The following is an 18947-nucleotide window of genomic DNA, read 5'->3' on the forward strand; positions in this document are numbered from 1 at the left end:
TTATGGGTGTGTGCCACCGTGTCCAGCCAATCTATACTTTTAGTATTGAAAGATAGTTTTTTATTCACTTGGGATTTAGCTATGATTTTATTTTTGCTTGCTACTATACTTTGGAAAATGGTTAGTTCTGATCGCAATGACTAAACGTCTTCTAAAATAGTGCATAAACAGCTGTTTCATTTGATGCATCTTTGTTGAATATTTTAGTGTTTGCTGTGTTGTGGTTGGCACTAGAGATATGGGTTGGGAGTAGTGTTGATGGAGGTGAGCTAGGGGATATGTGCTCTCAAATTCAATTTTAGTGATTTTACAGATAGTGCTACAGGTCTTAATATCAACCTCCTTCACATTTAGCTATTTGTATGTCATTATATCTTTATAGTTTTTGTAAGTAAGGTTTGTTGACTATGTATTTTAGATTAGATTTGGGATACTTATTACAATAAAGGTTGTTTCATCTTAAACCAGTCAAACTGTTTCTAAATTATGACCCCTGAGCTAAAGTAACGAATATATTTAAGTGGTGGGTCGATCTAATAGATCTTCGTCTTGTCTCATCTGTTTTCTTGTTACCTAGGAAATCTCAGAGTTATATGCCTCCAGGCTTCACATGTAGACATTCAGTACTATGAATGAGTGGATCAGATAGGTAGTGAGAAGCCAGAGATCCTAGCTACCTGTGTATATAACTCTAATCCTACTTCATAGCTCATTTTAACCAGTTCCAGCTTCCAGTAATTTTAAGTGAGGTAATACCAAATAAACCAACCAATAGTATCACTGCTTGTCTTTCGCAAGTATCACTTTGCAGCATTAGACTTGGTATTTCTTCTTCCTTTCAGGGAAATGTCTTTATTGCCTAAAGATCTTGTTTTCAAAGAGTATTTCTAGAGAGATGATTATATACCATCTTCTCTTCTAGAATTCCATTAGCTAATTTAACCTTTTAGAATAGCAAGGCAAATGTAATTTTAGTTTTATTTGCTTATTTTCTATGAGTTAGTGACTTTTTCCTTTTTTTCTTTTTTTTTTTTTTTTGAGATGGAGTCTCGCTCTGCCACTCAGACTGGAGTGCAGTGGCTGGATCTCAGCTCACTGCAAGCTCCGCCTCCCGGGTTTGCGCCATTCTCCTGCCTCAGCCTCCCGAGTAGCTGGGACTACAGGTGCCCGCCACATCGCCCGGCTAGTTTTTTGTATTTTTTAGTAGAGATGGGGTTTCACCGTGTTAGCCAGGATGGTCTTGAACTCCTGACCTTGTGATCCGCCCATCTTGGCCTCCCAAAGTGCTGGGATTACAGGCCTGATTCCTTTTTTTCTTAATGGAATTTGAGTAGTTTGTGGTCAGTGGCCTTATAGTTTTTTAAAAATAGTTCCCATAAAATTATCTTGGTTATGATTTTTGTGGATTCAAAGTACTCATTGTAATTAGGGATATATTTCCTTTCTTTCCAAGGAGATATATGTGTGTTTGTTTTTTCTGAACAAAATGCAGTTCTTTTTGTGTAGGTCTTGTGATCCAACCTTCTTGGTTCTTTTTTCCTTTCTTGTTTGCCAGTATGTGTTATTTATGCTGGATTTCAGTATTTTCTCTTTCTCAAATGGATCTTACCTTTTAATTTTAACCCTCAAAATTAAGTGATCTCAACAGTTTTAAGCTTTCCCATTAGAATGTAATTACCTTCATTTAGATATACATTTCATTTTTGCTTCCCATGACTGTCTGCTTTAGTACATTGATACCCATTTTCACAGACCTCACCTTATGTTGCAGAAGAATTTCATTGTTAAGCTTAATTTGACCTTCATTGCTGTCATTTTTAAGAGTATGGCAGACCTGTGGGCATAGAGGCTCACAGATGCCATCTCTGAGTGTGTTGGAGATATTGGGTGCAAGGAGTGATGTGACTACAAAGTACTGTTGTTTTCTTGTTTCTTTATCTTTATTCATTTTGAGACAGGGTGCCGCCCTGTCGCCCAGGCTGGAGTGCAGTGGTGGGATCACGGCTCATTACAACCTCTGCCTCCTGGGCTCAAGCGACCCTCCCACCTCAGCCTCCTGAGTAGCTGGGACTACGGGCATGCACCACCATGCCTGGATAATTTTTGTGTTTTTTGTAGAGATGGGTTTCACCATGTTGCTCAGGCTGGTCTCAAACTTCTGGACTTAAGCACTCTGCCCACCTCGGCCTCCCAAAGTGCTGGGATTACAGGCATGAGCCACCAGCCTGGCCTGTTTTTATTTTTCTTATTACTGTGATTAGCTTTATCTTATTTTTGCCTTCTACAGAGCAAAACCTCTCAAAGCTTTTACGGAACTTTTGATTTTTAAAAACTTAATTGAATGTGTAATGTTCAAGATGGCACCTAAATTTTCTTATATAGCTTTGCTATGAGAAGTACAATAAACGATTGCAGTAGTTTTGTCTGCTACCAAGGCTGTGAGTAAAATTTTAAAAATAAAAACCTAGAAGTCATTAACTGTTTCCTGAGTAGCATTTGTTCTGCTTTTTAAAAGGAAGATACAAAAGAGATAGTTGAAAAAACTTGTTTAGCTTAATTTTAAAGTGGAATGTTGATCTTTAAAAAAATATAATTCAGATACTTTAGATATTTATACTGTGTTTCAGCATTATTTATCTTATCTGGAAAAGGACAATAGTTTAGATCCCTCTCTGATTCACAGGGATCAAGAGAATAGGAAAGATTTTAGAATTGTCATATATAATATAAGCAGTAACATTTTGAAGTGTCTTTGCTCTTTGTCAAGTGCTGTATCTCTTAATCTTTTTAGTTATCAGAATTTAAATTCTGGTAAACTGACATAATGCCTTGAGCATTTTCTCTAGTATCTTTAAATTCAGTTCTTTTAGTGATACATATGAATCGCCCTTTTGTGCAGTTAACCATTTAAAAATAGTTCTTTAAGGTAATGCTTATATAATCTCTTTCTGGTTAAGACATTTTATAATCATCCAGTTTGTCTTGCGTTGTTTTCCTCAAACTTATAAGTGATTACTCTAGTGTTCAGCTATATAAAGAAAAACATTCTATGCACTGTTTTGAGAAGAACTACTGCTAAATTCTTTTACATAATTTGTTGAATTTTGATGGCTTTTTTTTAAGATAGTCATTGATTTTTTTAACTGTAAAAATTATTTTAAAAGTTACTGCTGTAACATTGAGTGATAATTCCATGACACAGTTGTAGAGCTGTGTAAAACAAGAAAATACTGTTTTTTTAAACGGTCTTTTTTTAAAGAGGATACCATAGATGACAATGTTTGTGTTTTATAGACTTTATAAGGAAGATTTTGTACTTTTCAGAAATCAATTTCAGTAATTTTTACAGCTGATAATTTTTGTAGTTGGTTTTATCAGCTATCCATTGGAATTGTTTCTCTTATTATTACTTAAACTATGGCCATTCTGAGTTGTAGGTACTACATAAACAAACAAGGTTTTGCTGCTATTAAAACTTTACTTTTCTTTCACAGAACTATTGCACAGCCAAAACATTGTACATATCTGATTCAGACAAGCGAAAGCACTTCATGTTGTCTGTAAAGATGTTCTATGGCAACAGTGATGACATTGGTGTGTTCCTCAGCAAGCGGATAAAAGTCATCTCCAAACCTTCCAAAAAGAAGCAGTCATTGAAAAATGCTGACTGTATGTATGCTTTTCTTATTTGTCCCCAATTCCTACCATGATTTAATAAGACAAACTCTTTGTTAAATTAAAAATGGCCTTTTCAATAGCCAATTAATTCTTTACTAATATTTTTGTGGCCCTGTTTATTGTCTCTCTTTTTTTAATCGTAAATCGACAGTATGTGGTCTAATGAAGCAGTTCTTAACCAGAGTTGGTTCCTTAGTGCTCCCAGGGACATTTTGGGGGAAATGGGAGGTTTTCTCCTTCTGTTGTTATGGTGACTGTGGAGGGGGTGATGTTGTTGGCTTTGGGTATCTTGAGCCTATGATGCTGAATTGAATGTCCTGCAGTGTCCAAGGTAGTTCTGATTCCACAAAGAATTGATCTACCCACAGTGTCAAAAAGCACCCCTTTGAAAAACACTATTAATTAAATGAGCTTTTTGGCAGGCCTTCCTGAGAATCTAAACAAAATTTTTAATCTGGTTGCTCTGGCAGAGACTGCTGTCTCATCAGCCTATTTTTAGACTACCAAAGAAGTATACTGTCTGTGTGAACTATAAATTTAACCTTCACACCCATTTTTCTTTTTTTAACTTTTTATTATGGAGACTTTTTTTTTTTTTTGAGACGGACTCTCACTCTGTCGCCCAGGCTGGAGTGCATTGGCAGGATCTCAGCTCACTGCAACCTCCACCTTCCAGGTTCAACCAGTCCTCCCTGCCTCAGCCTCCTGAGTAGCTGGGATTATAGGTGCCCACCATCACGCCCAACTGATTTTGTATTTTTTAGTAGAGATGAGGTTTCACCATGTTGGCCAGGCTGGTCTTGAACTCCTGACCTCAGGTGATCCACCTGCCGCAGCCTCCCAAAGTGTTGGGATTATAGGTGTGAGCCACCGCACCTGGCTGAGACTTTCAAATTTATATAAAAGGGAGAAACCAGCTACCCAGCCTCAACAGGTTTTATCATTCTGTTTCATTATCTCCATCATCACCAACACCTCTTCGTCTTCTAATTGCTGAAGTATTTTAATGTAAATCTTATCCTATTGTTTCAACCAAAATTTCTGCAATAATGACTAATACATGCCTTTTTTTTTTTTGAAATATCGTTATACCTAACAGTTGACAGCAGCTCTTCAGTGTCATCTAATATCCTATTTCATGTACACATTTGTCAGATTGACCCAGAATGTCTTTTTATAGTTTTTTTGCTTTGTTTTGTTTTACAGTGGTTTGTTCAAACACGGGTTCAGACAAGGTCTACACATTTTAGTCTGTAATAGTTTCTTCTCACCCTGTCACACCTTTGTTTTCCTTCTGTGTCATTTATTTGTTGAAGAAACTGGATCATTTTTTTGTTGTGGAATTCCATATTCTGAGTTTGACTGATTACCTGTTTCTTTGTCTCTCTCATTTTCCATGAAGTGGTGGTTAGACATAAAGTCTTTCAGAACTAGTTCTAAAATATACATTCATTTCCTTTGGAAGTCATAATATCTAATTATCCCTTTTTTCATGTTGGGATTGATTATAGTAGTTCAGCTGTTGTTAGTCTATTCTACTCATCAAGTTCCTCAGCAAACTTTAACCTAGTGGTTTTAATAGCCATTGATGATGTTTAAATCCATTTCATTAAATGCTGCAAAGTGGTAATATTCTAATTTTTTAAATTCATAACTTCTGCATTTGTTAGCTGGAGTTTTTTCTACAAAGAGTAACTTTGCCGTATCAGCTATTTGCTTCAATTGTAGTATGTAATGAAAAGGCAGGATTAGTTGCTTGTTTACTCATTTGCAGAACAATGATAACATTCCTTGAAAGAGACTAGTGGGGTTTCAGAGTTTTTGTTTTGTTTGCTTTCTTTTCATTTTGTTTTATTACGAGCTCATGGTTTTTTTTTTTTGTTTTTTGTTTTTTTTTTTGTATTGGTTATATTTTAGTCCACTCAGTCCACCAATATCACTTAGTTTTTATTATGGAAAAGTTTCAAACACACTCAAGTAGACAGAGTTGCATCATAAAATGAAACCTCTTATGTTCATTCTCTAACTTCAACAGTGATCTTAAATTCAACCAACCTTACCTTCATCTGTACCTGTACTCCAGGCCCACTTTCTTCTGCCCCTGTTTTAGTTTGATGGATATCCAATCAATGTTCAAATGTAAAATGGTCTAAAGTGTTATTTTAAAAATCAGATTGCTTGAATCAAAATTCAAATCTACCACATAGTACAGTTTATATTGTGACATGTCCTTGAGTATAATCTATGAACAATCCCCCACCGCCCCGTGCCACACACACACCAACTCTTGCAATTTATTTAAGTAAGTTGAGACATTTGGCCACTAGAGATTTCCACATACTGGATTTTGCTAATTTCATTTATTTGGTGTAGTTTAATATATTTTCTGTAAATTGGTAGAGTCAAAAAGAAATAGAGCGTGGGCACTAGTTGGAAAGATAGATTTCATTCAGTACTATTGCAACAGGGGAAAATAGAACCAAGTTCCATTTCAGAATACAACAAAGATAAGTGGGGATGAAGCAGAGTGAGAGGGTCAATGGATGGAAACTTACTAAAAGGAGATGTCAAAGGTAGAAGGTTTCCTTCTGACCTGACTTAGGATTTGTGCTAAAGGCAGGCCAAGATGATCATAGATCCAGAGTGGGGGATAATTTAGGAGGATTCTTGCTACAACTGAGCTAAACAGACTGATGACAGGGCTCAAGGACGAATACTAGTTGAATGATCAGAGCAGCCTGCTTAAAAGTTTGGTCAAGGAGAGTTTAGTCTAGAATCGTGATCGGATTTAAGTTTGTTGTCTTTTGTTTCTTGTTTTCTTGCTGGAAAGCAATACCTACTTCAAAGGTGGTGGTGTGTTCTCCTGCACTAGGAGGTATATTATGTTTGTATTCAGGCTATTAGCATTTCAAATTACATGGTTTTATATAACTGCTTTAACTTTGTGTTTGTACTGAATATTAGTTTCTTGATGACAGAGAACATATTTCACTTTCAGAATATTTTTCTGCTTACGTATATTTATTTTCAAGAAATTTCATACGGTACTTTAAGGTATTTAGAAGAAAGTAGAATTTTCTAAAATCACAGTATGCAGAGGCATTTACCATCAACTCTGATAAACATCCTTCTAGTCCCTTTTCTATGTGTGTATTCTGTGTAATTGGATACATACATTTCTATGCATGTATTCTGTATAATAATTTCTATGCGTGTATTCTGTGTATTAAAAATATATACATTTGCCTAGTGGAACCACAGCATACAGAGTATTTTATAGTCTGCTTTTCCATTCAGTGATATTCCAGGAAAATATTTTCTTACCAGTATATTTAGATATATATCCTTTAAATAGGTCATCATTTAAATTTTTACTGTCTAACATTCATTATTTTAAAAGTAAGTTTTTCTGTAATAATCAGCACCACATTAAACATACTGTGTAGCTTTCACTTTAAAATTATTTTTATGGACATTTGATATCATTAGCTTGACATTATTAGTAACAGTTACCTTGACTTCTTTTTTTGGTGTCATCTATACTGTCTTGGAAAGTGAAAATATTTGTCAAACTGTTAAATGATAAGAAAGAATAATTATACACTGCCAAGCAGAATTTCCTTCTTTTGCTCCCTCCCCACCTTTTGCTCCAGTCACATAAATAAGAGCTCTTTTTTCTTTGCAGTATGCATTGCCTCAGGAACAAAGGTGGCTCTGTTTAATCGACTACGATCCCAGACAGTTAGTACCAGATACTTGCATGTAGAAGGAGGTAATTTTCATGCCAGTTCACAGCAGTGGGGAGCATTTTTTATTCATCTCTGTGAGTATAAAAATGTGCAATGAATGTTTTTAGTGTGAAATCGTTAAATTCTTTTGATGAGATATATGGCTATATTAAGTTTTGTCATTTGCCTAATCATAAAATGAATTCAAAAAGGTAACAATTTGATTTCTTTTTCCACCTACTGTAGTGGATGATGATGAATCAGAAGGAGAAGAATTCACAGTCCGAGATGGCTACATCCATTATGGACAAACAGTCAAACTTGTGTGCTCAGTTACTGGCATGGCACTACCAAGATTGGTATGGCTCTACTTTTGCTTTAGTGATAACGTGAAGTAAAAACTAATTCTTTAAACAGCAAAGTCACAACATTCAAATGGAAAAACACACCTCAATTTTATGCTTTTTAATTTTAAAAGATGTGTTAGTAATCAGAGCTGTTTATAATTGACAGTTATACTGTACCTTATTTCAGAAATGCTTTAAGGTAATTAGCCAGTTTTTACAAGTACATTCTTAATGATTTTTTCTTAAATGATTTCCAATATATTTTGGTGGCAATTTGCTTTTTAGCTGTTTATCTGAAGATGTTCAGTAGAGGGCACTATAAATTACATTTCTTTTCTTTACTAATTCAGATAATGTATTCATTTTTTTGTGGTACTTGCCATATCCCAGTGTAGGACCAAGTTTTCATAAAGAAGAAATTCTTATTTCTTTTAAAATATAAGCATAGTTTTTGTTAGCTTACTGTCTCACAAGAAGATAGATTTATTAAAACTTAAATAAAATTGGTGTTTCTAACTTTGGGAGAGGGACATAGGATTTAGGGCTTTTGTTCAGTAGAAGACATTGAAACTCAGCCACGCATGGTGGCTCATACCTGCAGTCCCAGCACTTCAACAGGTGAAGGCAGGAGAAGGAAAGGTGACTAGCCCTGGCATTACTTGAGCTCAGGAGTTCGAGACTAGCCCTGGCAACATGGTCAGACCCTGTCTTTACCCCGCCCTCCCCCCACCCCCCCAAGAAAAGAAATTTAGCCAGGCGTGGTGGTGCACACCTATAGTCTCAAGCGGAAGTGGGAGGATCACTTGAGCTTGGAGGTCAAGGCTACGGTGAGCGGTGATCGTACTACTGAACTTTAGCCTGGGCAACAGAGTGAGATCCTATCTCAACAACCACAAAAAAGGAGATCTTAAACTGTAAAAACTGCTTTTGTTAGTAAAATGAAACCAAAAGTCCTCTATAGTGCCACCCCCTCCCAATTTTCCCCCTCCTTTTCTGAAACAATACAATTTATTTATATTCAAGATGAAGGGGATTTATGAGTAAGTTTCATTCAAGGTCAGACTGAAGAGGTTGGGTGAGTAGAAGAACATTTAGTATTAATGTTCCTAAGCATGCCTTCTATTTATTTTTTTGGTGCAATATTCCACTGGCTTTTATTTTTTGGGGCCATTTCAGCAGAGGCCGGGTTGATCTACAATTTTCTAAGCCAGTGATTCATTTCTTTGTTACTGTTATTTCTTTTGCCCTCTGTCATGATTGTACAAGGTGATTTTATTTCCCATGTCAATGCAATAAGCTAAAGACATGAAGTATAGTAATAGTAATCTGTAAAGCTTTGCAGTTGAGACAGATTATAATAAAAAGGGTAACATTAGGGAATGAAGGGCATGAAAAACAGCAGGAGACAGAAGCAAGCACAAAATCTGAATCAGCATTTATTCATTTTTTTCTCTTCTCATTCACTTTCTCTGTTCCAAAGATGATGTTTGTTTGCTTTAGTGTTAAATGCTTGTACTGCAGAAGCACAATTTAGGAGGATGATTCTAATCACCAATAATTTATAATACAAACCACTTAGAAGACAGACCCAAATTTAAAACAGTGTTTTCATTTATAGTTGTTTGTAAAGTACCAGTAGTCTGCCTTACTTGAAAGTCGTCATTAATTGAAGTTTTTACACTCAAAACTGTATGGCTTTATATAAAAATGTTGCAATAAAACATTAACTTACTAGAAAAAGTTGCAGTACCATTATTAAGATGCTGATAAATAAATCTTTCTAGGGGTTTCATGACTGAGGAATTCTGACATGCAAAGTCGAGTGCCTCTCCTCATCGAGTTTATATTTTGGTAGGGTGATAAACCAAATACCCATGTAAAGGATTTATGTAGTGATGAGAAGACAAAACAAGATAATAAAGGGATAGAGAATTGGAAGAGCACTTAGAGAGGTCAGGGAAGTCTTTTTGAAGGCGCAGTATTTGAAGAGACCAGAATGAAGTGAAAGAACTGCCAACTGAGGGAGGAGCATTTCAGGCAGACAGAACGAGTACAGAACTGAAGGCAGGGGATGTGTGATGACTAATAAAGAAACCAGTGGAGCTGGAGCGGAGGGAGGAGAGGTCAAGTGGCAAGAACTGAACCTGTAAGATTAGCACTGGGCAAGATCTTGTAGGATCCCTCTCTGTATCTAGGGTTAAGACTTCATATTATCTCTCTATGTTAGAAGGCCACTGGAGGGTTTTAAACGTAATGGCCCATTTTTGTTTAGAAGCATACGTCTGGCTGCTGGGTGGAGAAGAGAGCATAGCGATGTGGCCATGGAAGCAGGGAGACAGGTGCTTGGATTGTTGTTGTAATTGAGGCAGGAATTGATAGTATCTTAGACCCAGGATCATAGTAGTAAAGTGTTGAGGGGTGACAGATTTGTTTGAAAGTGGACCTGATGGAATTTACTGGGAGATTGGATGGCTGGATATAGAGGAAGCAAGGCATTAAGGATAACTTAAGGTTTTTGGATTGAGTGAATGTTGGTGCCATTTATTGATCTAGATGAGTTGGGGAAGGATCAAGTTTAGGAGGAAATCAAAAAATCTGTTTTTGATATGATAACCTTGAGATGCCTGTTAGACATCATAAGTGGAAATGTTGAATAGGTAGTTAAGTGTACATACAAGTTGAATGCAGGAGAGAAGATAAGTCTGGAGATAATAAATTTAGAAGTTGTCAACCTTTAAATTTTAAACAGTATATATTATAAAGAGCGGAAAAGAGGGCTGAGAACTCGCCTCTGTGCATTCTAAAGGTCAGTTGGAGCAGGTGTGGTTCTAAAGGCAAAATGTGTTGAGAGCTTCTGAGAAAATGAAGTAAAATGTGGACAGAAAAGCGTCATGAGATGCATCTGTCTGGAAATCCTTGGTGGCTTTGAAAAGCAGTTGTAGTGGAGTCTTTGAGATAAAAGGGGAGAGATTGTAGGAGATTGGACAGTGAGGAAGAGGCGTTTGCAGAGAAACAGGTAGTGAGAGGGAGGGACAGGCATGTAGTCAGGGTTTTCTTTACTTTTGATTTTGAGATGAGCGATAGTTATGTTTGTATGTTGTTGGAAGTGATGGATAGAAAAGGAACCTACGAGTAAAAGTTCTGTGTCAAATCTTGCTATTCATCATCATCATCTCCTTAGCCGTTAATTCTAGGTGTCAAGTGTCATATAGGGTTTGATAGTATTATCTTTCAGATATTCATGTGTTTTGTGGACTAGTTGGATTATAAGATTTAGAGATCATTTGGACAGGCAGCCAGCCCTGGGATCAGGATATATTCTGATCCTTCAGCTACTAAACTGGTAATTTTTAGCAATTTATCTGACCTTTCTAAGCCCATTTTGTAATCTATAAAATTAGTTTAATTTTGTTATGTTTTTAAATACGTAAGTTTTGGATAATAGGTATAAGATGTTTGCACTGACAGTAGCCTTCTAGAGATTTTTCCGTTTGATGTTGGAATATTTGTCATTTTATGCATATTATTGGAAAATATCATCAGGACTTGCTATTCAAAATATGGTCTGTAGGCCAGCAGTATTAACATCGCCTGGGATTTTGTTAGAAATGCAGAATATCAGACCCCACAAGGGTCCTGCTAGATCAGAACCTGTGTTCTTCACAAGAACCCCAGCTCATTTGAGTGCGCATTTATGTTTGAAAAGTACTGACCTAGAAAACAAGTGCCTGCCTGCCTGATTTTTTTTTTTTTTAGATGTTCAGTGAAGAGGGTAACAATTTCTATATTCTGACCTGCTTGCAATCTAAAAGTGTTTTTTATTCCTAGTCTTTTTGTTTGTGAATGTTTTTATATATGTAGGCATATGACAAATAACTGTGATGTATTATTATACAGTATATAACTTCTATGTACTTTTGATGTTGTACACAAGGAAAATCCTTTCCATGTGTTGATGACCTTTTATTTCTTAATTGTTAAATATAGATAATTAGGAAAGTTGATAAGCAGACCGCATTATTGGATGCAGATGATCCTGTGTCACAACTCCATAAATGTGCATTTTACCTTAAGGATACAGAAAGAATGTACTTGTGCCTTTCTCAAGAAAGAATAATTCAATTTCAGGTATGTTTTTAAATTACTGGTGAAATCTGAAATATACAAACTGTGAGGCTAGCAGCTTGCAAAAATATGAAATTTTCATTTGCTGTTAATTACATACAAATACATGAAGCTATACACAGATAGGGATCTCAGGTATGAGCATCCTTACCACACAATCCTCAGACATGCAAGCAATCCTTCCTCAAGGAAGAACTCAAAATTATGAAAACATTCTCAGAGAAACAGTTAACATCTGGTTCTAGGGTTCTTAATTGAAGAACAAAGAGCCCCTCAGGATATCCAAAAATAGATTTTCAGTGCTCATTGAATCCTCTGAAATTGTGTGCAAACATTGTATAGACGAAGCATTTTTCTGGGTGAAGGCTCAAAATCTCATCAGATTTATATCGTGGTTTCCCAAGATAGTAATGATGACATGCTTTAAAAGCTAATGTTTTACATTTTCTCAGAAGGCTTTCATGAGGTTATGACATGGACAGATGATTTAATAAGATAGTTACAGTTTCATGTGAAACTCCTTTCCAGAGAGATGGCCACACACACACTGATGGGCATGCTGAGTCCCTGGTCTAGGTGTGTTAAGGAAGGGGTAGGTGCTTTGCCTTCCCATCTTGATTCCCTCCTATGGAACGTGCATAAGCTTCTAGCTGTTGCCTAAGCATGAGGACCCCCATTCTCTTTCTTAGGAGTCCCTGAAGAGTTTTAAACAGCCATTTACATCACAGATATTAATCTGCTATTAATGAAATTTGTACCTGCATTGGTGTACTCATGGTTGCTCTGAAAGTTGTTATTATTTAATATGTCACTGAAATAGTTTGTATTATAAGAAAAACTGCTGTCTATGGGGTTTCTGTATTAGTATTCTGTTTGTGTTTATGTAGGGATGGGCAAAGCACCATACTTTAGACAGTTTATAAGTTTTTACTGAATTCTCTTCTTAACTCTTGTCTGAGGGTTACTTTGGTAAAATCTTCTTATACTCTTAATACAAACTGTATAAAACTTAGTTTCTAAACTTCTTTCTTTATTAGGCCACTCCATGTCCAAAAGAACCAAATAAAGAGATGATAAATGATGGCGCTTCCTGGACAATCATTAGCACAGATAAGGCAGAGTATACATTTTACGAGGGAATGGGCCCTGTCCTTGCCCCAGTCACGCCTGTGCCTGTCGTAGAGAGCCTTCAGGTGAGACTACCTAGTCCAAGTTGGCCTTTAGCTCTTTGCAGCTACTCTCAGCTCTGACTTGGCATCATTTCATTTCATGGGAGTTTTGATTTTTCTCCAATTGTCTGGTTTGGGGGTTCTTATATTCACCATTTGTTGATTAAAAAAAAAACAAAATTAGGAGGAGCGTACTTGCCAGAAAATTTAAATTTAAATAAACTTGTGTGTTATCTTGAAATGTTTTTAGCTAGCTTTGTAATAAAAAACATTTTAATTGCCCTTTTTTTAAACAAATGAAAGTTGAATGAGAATCTAATTTGTGTACTTTAATGAAAAATGAAAAGTTTTCTCAGTGTTGTGATTTTCTGTGAATTGCAGTTGAATGGCGGTGGGGACGTAGCAATGCTTGAACTTACAGGACAGAATTTCACTCCAAATTTACGAGTGTGGTTTGGGGATGTAGAAGCTGAAACTATGTACAGGTACTTGATAAAACTTTTTCATCATCCAGAGGTTGTGAGGGGTGTGGGTATAGGAGATTCTTTCCTGGCATTGATTGTAATGTATTAAACAACCTTGTCTTAAGTCTCATTTTTAACATGTACTTTGCTTTTTAAAGTGCTTTTAAGTGATTTATATTTCCTCCTCAGGTGTGGAGAGAGTATGCTCTGTGTCGTCCCAGACATTTCTGCATTCCGAGAAGGTTGGAGATGGGTCCGGCAACCAGTCCAGGTTCCAGTAACTTTGGTCCGAAATGATGGAATCATTTATTCCACCAGCCTTACCTTTACCTACACACCAGAACCAGGGCCGCGGCCACATTGCAGTGCAGCAGGAGCAATCCTTCGAGCCAATTCAAGCCAGGTGCCCCCTAATGAATCAAACACAAACAGCGAGGGAAGTTACACAAACGCCAGCACAAATTCAACCAGTGTCACATCATCTACAGCCACCGTGGTATCCTAACTACCGTCTTTTTGCTAGGACTTAAACTGACTTGAGTGTGGCAAAAAGTCAAAAAAGGAGAAAAAATGAACAATCTTTTGTGGTTTCTTGGGAAAACTTTTCATACCAGGTGATACTATTCAAAAACCCCGTTCTCTCTCTGCAAGTGCTGATTTGAAATGCAGAAGCCACAGTAAAAAAAAAAAAAAAAAAAAGTCAAAATGTACAAACTATTGGAAATCAAGTTTTTCAGCTGTTTGGTTGGTTGGTTGGTTGGTTTTTGTTTGGTTTTGTTTAAATGGGCAAGAAGTAAATAATGTGGCTGGAATAGAAGTTGAACAAACTAGAAGACACAAATCTAACACAGTTTTTATGGACCAAGGAACTTGTATATTGTATAAGCTTTAGTAAAAGGTACATTTTCACCATACCTTTTTTTATATCACGGTATTATAGTACACCTTGTTACCAAATAGGCTGTTCTCTTCCCCACCTACCTTTGAGCTTTTGCTCTAAAATACATTCAGGTTCCAAGCCTGACCGTGCTTGTTTAATCTAATTGTCATACTCTTCCAGGTTTTTTTTTTTTTTTTGGTCTAGGCTGGAACTTTTTTCTTTTATTTTCAGCTGAAGTCTTATGACTTTTCGTGAGTCAAAATTGTTTGGATTTCAGCAAGTCAAATCTTGTAAAGGCCTATGTATTTTTTTTTAAGATTATATGAAGTCTGTGCAAAAGCTTTAAAAAAAATGCCTCTGCCTTGCCTGCAATACATGCAATGTATGTTAACTTAGTCTCTCTTCTCAGACACTGTCGGTAGTAATTTCTGTGTTTTCCTTTTTTTTTTTTTTTTTTTTAAATGAACTTACAGTGGTTATCCGAGAGGTTCTAACATTCACATGCAATTTGGTGTGGCCATTTAGCCATTAATGAGTTAATGGCACAGAACATGTTGATATTTGAAGTGTTCTCTCCCCTTTTCCCGTAACGTAAATACATAATGTGTGTTCCAGGATTTGTTCAGGTTTTTCCCCCCCTCCTAATCTTGTACATAACTTGTATTATGTGTAAGTTAAACATTTTATTTTGAACTTGGAATGTTCCCAGTGATTTCATTCAGCAGGGTATTTTCTGCCTTGTTGGCAAGTGACAAAATATATGGGAAGTATTTGCTACCAGTTGGTAGATGGTGCCCTTATGGTAGAATGAGGAAAATGTCAGCAAAAGCATGTTTTATTATCTTTACTTTTTGGGGGGGGTTGGAGGGGTTAGCTAGCCAGAACATCATTGTAATCTTAAAACATAAGATGCTTTTATTAGATGATCAACTAAAATAGCTGGAAGACAGTACTTTAGAAACAGATAGTTGTAAGATTATAAAATGCAAATGTAACTTATGTTTTCATTTTTTTCTCTGCCTTTTTTGTTTGTTTTCTCTTTTCCAGTACTGAGCATCTCCACAAACGTCTCCTAACTCAGAAAATGTTTCTTTTCTTTTCAGTTGAGATTTGGTTGCATTCAGGGTTGTATGTTGGCCTTGCCTGCTAAGGCCAGTTTTACCTTGCTTTCATTCCTGAACTTTGGTTATGCTTTTGTTTGGTTTCTTCGAAATTGCAGCAGACTCATTGGGCTACATTTAGTACAGGAACCACGTGTGTAATGTTATACGACACAGTCTAGTAATACAATCATCCCTCTTAGAGTAAAAACTACCTCTAGATTGTGGTAAGCTTTTACTGTCCCATAAAACAGGAGCCACAGTATCTTATGAATGCAAAACTGTAACTTCCTACAGTGTTTCCCTACAGAACATTGTCTTTCTGGTGTCCTGGGCTGTTTTGAAAAAGTTTCCATTAGTAGACTTTTTAGAAATTATTATTAGTAGCATTTTTTTTTCAGCTTCGCTGTCTTCATCACTCACTCTGTGCTCAGACTATGCCACTGTAAATATTCTTCCTAACATCTTTAAATCGCCTTTTCCTCGGTTTTCAAGGGGAAAGTCATTTGTAAAGCACATTAGGTGATTAAATCAGTTATTGCAGTTTTCTCTTCCTGCAAGCCTTTTTAATCACCCCCAGGCTGCATTTTATTCTGTATCGCCTTTTTTCTTCAAATCTACTCCAGTCACTCACTTCTCTCTTATAAGCTAATCCTGCCTCACACCTTAAATCTGTTTCAGTGATCAAGGGCAGAACTCATTGTGGCCTTATCTTTCTTTGTTGTAACTGTTCACCGTCTCTTTCTTACAGACCGCTTATTTCTGAGGAGTAGTTATTCCTCTCTGTGGAGTCATGGCAGGAGTCATTACACAGTGCTTTTGTTCAGAGCATGGACATGTTCCTAGTGCTGCTTTGCTTTAACGGCCACAAGTTTCCTCCACTTCCTAGGTTTGGTATTTAGTTAAGGAATCATATTAAATTAACCAATAACAAAAGAGATACTTTTGAAGAACAAACTATTCCTTACCCATTTTTGTAGCTCAAAAATAATTTTTCAAGTTCATGACTTTGTTAAAATGAACTTGTGCTTTTTTAACAAAAACGTTTGTTTTATTTTGATTGTTTCTTTACATAAGATAATTGAAATATTATACTGTAAACCCTTTTCTCTCTCTCTCTCTCTCTCTCTCTTTTTGAAAAGTCCAAGAATCTACTTATACAGGCATTTTTCCCCACCTATTTTTGGCCATTCTTATACCACAGACTAAAAAGTGAAATGATTTGTCCATTGTAGCTTATTGTTTATCAGTAGTTCTTTTGTCAGCTGCTTAAATTTTTTCTTTCATGGTTTTGTGAATCATTTTCAGTATGTAATTTATAGGAACCTTGTCCTCTGGTTATAGTAGACTGTGTCCCCTCCTCCAGTGATGGCATTATTAGACATGCTGATCATTTACCCGTAAAAAGACTCTCTTCTTAGAATGGTGAGTGCTTCAGTTATAGTATGTTTGAATTTTTAAAAATTCTGTTTTAGAAATGTATCTTATGCTCTTATGACTTTATGCAATTTCTAAACATACACATAGAAGCTGAGTCTTTGATCCAATATGTTTTTATTTGTTCCATTTAATTTATCACATAGATTGAGAAGGCAAGCTAAAAGCTTTAAAAATGCCCTTTATATTTTGAGTGATTTCAGAGTTGAACACTAGTATACTATCTAAATTTGCTGCTCATTTCTTTAAACTGTGGCAATTAAAGGCATCCTTATACATGACTTAATCGTGAAATGTTTGTCACTTTTACTGCACAGACTTATCTGCAATCATAACTGGTTAGTTTTTTTGTTGTTGTTGTTGTTTTTAATGAAACTGGTACCATCTGTGCTTTCACAAAAAACTTCCAATGCCGTTTTTGAGAACTAACCTAACTAGTCATGCTAACCAGAAAATCCACTGGGGAGGAGGTTCCTTTTGAAACAAAATGCTGTTCAGTTAGTAACCAAGTTACTTTGATTTCAAAAGCAGCTGTGTTTCTGATGAGTACTGAACAAATGTGTGTAATTTTCTGTGCCAGACTTACACTTTGTTTTCAAGCACTGCAATGTGGGATGGATGGTTAGAAACAATAATATATTAGGGTTTCTGTTTAACCCTTTCAGGACTGAAATGTATCTCCTTTTGTTAATTTCCCCCTGTGTCGTGATAAATGTTTGCCAGCATTCAGTACTGTGTTGGTCCAGATGTAGGTTTATATGCTCATTTTTAGCTTATTTCTTGTACCTTGCAGCATGCTCTACGCATTCAGTCCTTAAGGGGTTTATCTTACAAACTGTGCGCCTGTAAGGTTTATTAGCAATAAGATAGAAAATCGAGCAAGTTTATACCATAATTTTGTAGAAAAAAAAGAATCTGCTCAGTTCCATATTTCATCCAGGAAAAACTTGCAATATGAGCAGTTTCAAGGAATAAATAAAAAGGAAATGTAAACCATTGTAAAAGTCTTCTGTCGAATGTGCCTGATGCATGTATTATCGTCTTTGATTTCAGAATACTTCATAAAGATAAATTTAAATTCTATATTATAGTTGGTGTATTTACAATCTTACCATGTATATCACATCAAAGTGATAGCTCTACTAATTTAATTTCCATGTCAATGTTTTTAACTATGTAGTGCTTTAAAGAGATTTTTTCCCCCATGTAAATGTTTCAAATGGGCTTTGTCACTCAAGGGGCATCTCTCTCGAATCAGAATCATTTAAAGCTGATTTCAACAAAATTGGAGAATATTACTTAGCAATAACTTGCTTTTCCAATATAAGATGGTCATTTTGTCTGGCATAGGAAGGAACACATAATAGTTTATCTTTTGGGGGATGGGGAGGGGGTCCTAGAAGTGGGGATAGTATTCTTTAATATGAAACAAAGGTAAATGGGGAAGTTACGTAAAGTTTTTTTTTTTTTGGACGGAGTCTTGCTCTGTCGCCCCTGAGCTGGAGTGCAGTGGCACAGTCTTGGCTCACTGCAACCTCTGCCTCCCGAGTTCAAGTGATTCTTCTGCCTCAACCACCCCAGGAGGTGGGATTACAGGCATGCGTCACTGCAGCTGGCTAATTTTTGTATTTTTAGTAGAGACAGGGTTTCACCATGTTGACCAGGCTAGTCTTGAACTCCTGACCACAGGTGATCCGCCTGCCTCCCAAAGTGCTGAGATTACAGTCATGAGCCACTATGCCCAGCCCATAATTTTTAAATCATAGCAAGTTCAGTTGTTATTGACCTGCCCAAAGAAAGAATCTAAGTTATGAGGATTTTGCAAAAGACATACTCATTGTTAAGTTAGAAACAAACATTTAGTTGGGGTTTGAATTATGAGGCCTCCAGAGGTTGAGATTGATAGTGAGTCACTTGATTTAGAATTTAGAATAATCTTGTATTTCTTGCTGTAAGTACTGCATGGTTACTTTAATCTTACAAAAAATAACATTAAATATATTGGTTTTTTTGGGTCAT

General features: G+C 36.2%; 1 protein-coding gene across 6 annotated transcripts in view; it reads left to right on the top strand.

Annotated features, from left to right (window-relative positions):
• Window positions 1-17932, top strand: part of RBPJ (recombination signal binding protein for immunoglobulin kappa J region) — a 114779-nt gene extending 96847 nt beyond the window's left edge. For all 6 annotated transcript variants that reach the window (XM_033213927.1, XM_033213929.1, XM_033213930.1 and 3 more), the window contains 7 exons: window positions 3495-3669; window positions 7364-7501; window positions 7653-7765; window positions 11741-11881; window positions 12916-13071; window positions 13429-13532; window positions 13701-17932. In XM_033213927.1, the coding sequence (XP_033069818.1) occupies window positions 3495-3669; window positions 7364-7501; window positions 7653-7765; window positions 11741-11881; window positions 12916-13071; window positions 13429-13532; window positions 13701-14016 (1143 nt within the window). In that variant the 3' untranslated portion in view covers window positions 14017-17932. The remainder of the gene's footprint in view (window positions 1-3494; window positions 3670-7363; window positions 7502-7652; window positions 7766-11740; window positions 11882-12915; window positions 13072-13428; window positions 13533-13700) is intronic.
• The last annotated feature ends 1015 nt before the right edge of the window (window positions 17933-18947 follow it).

This window comes from Trachypithecus francoisi, unplaced genomic scaffold (assembly GCF_009764315.1).
Source record: "Trachypithecus francoisi isolate TF-2019V2 unplaced genomic scaffold, Tfra_2.0 Lachesis_group1, whole genome shotgun sequence".
Classification (NCBI taxonomy): Eukaryota; Metazoa; Chordata; class Mammalia; order Primates; family Cercopithecidae; genus Trachypithecus; species Trachypithecus francoisi.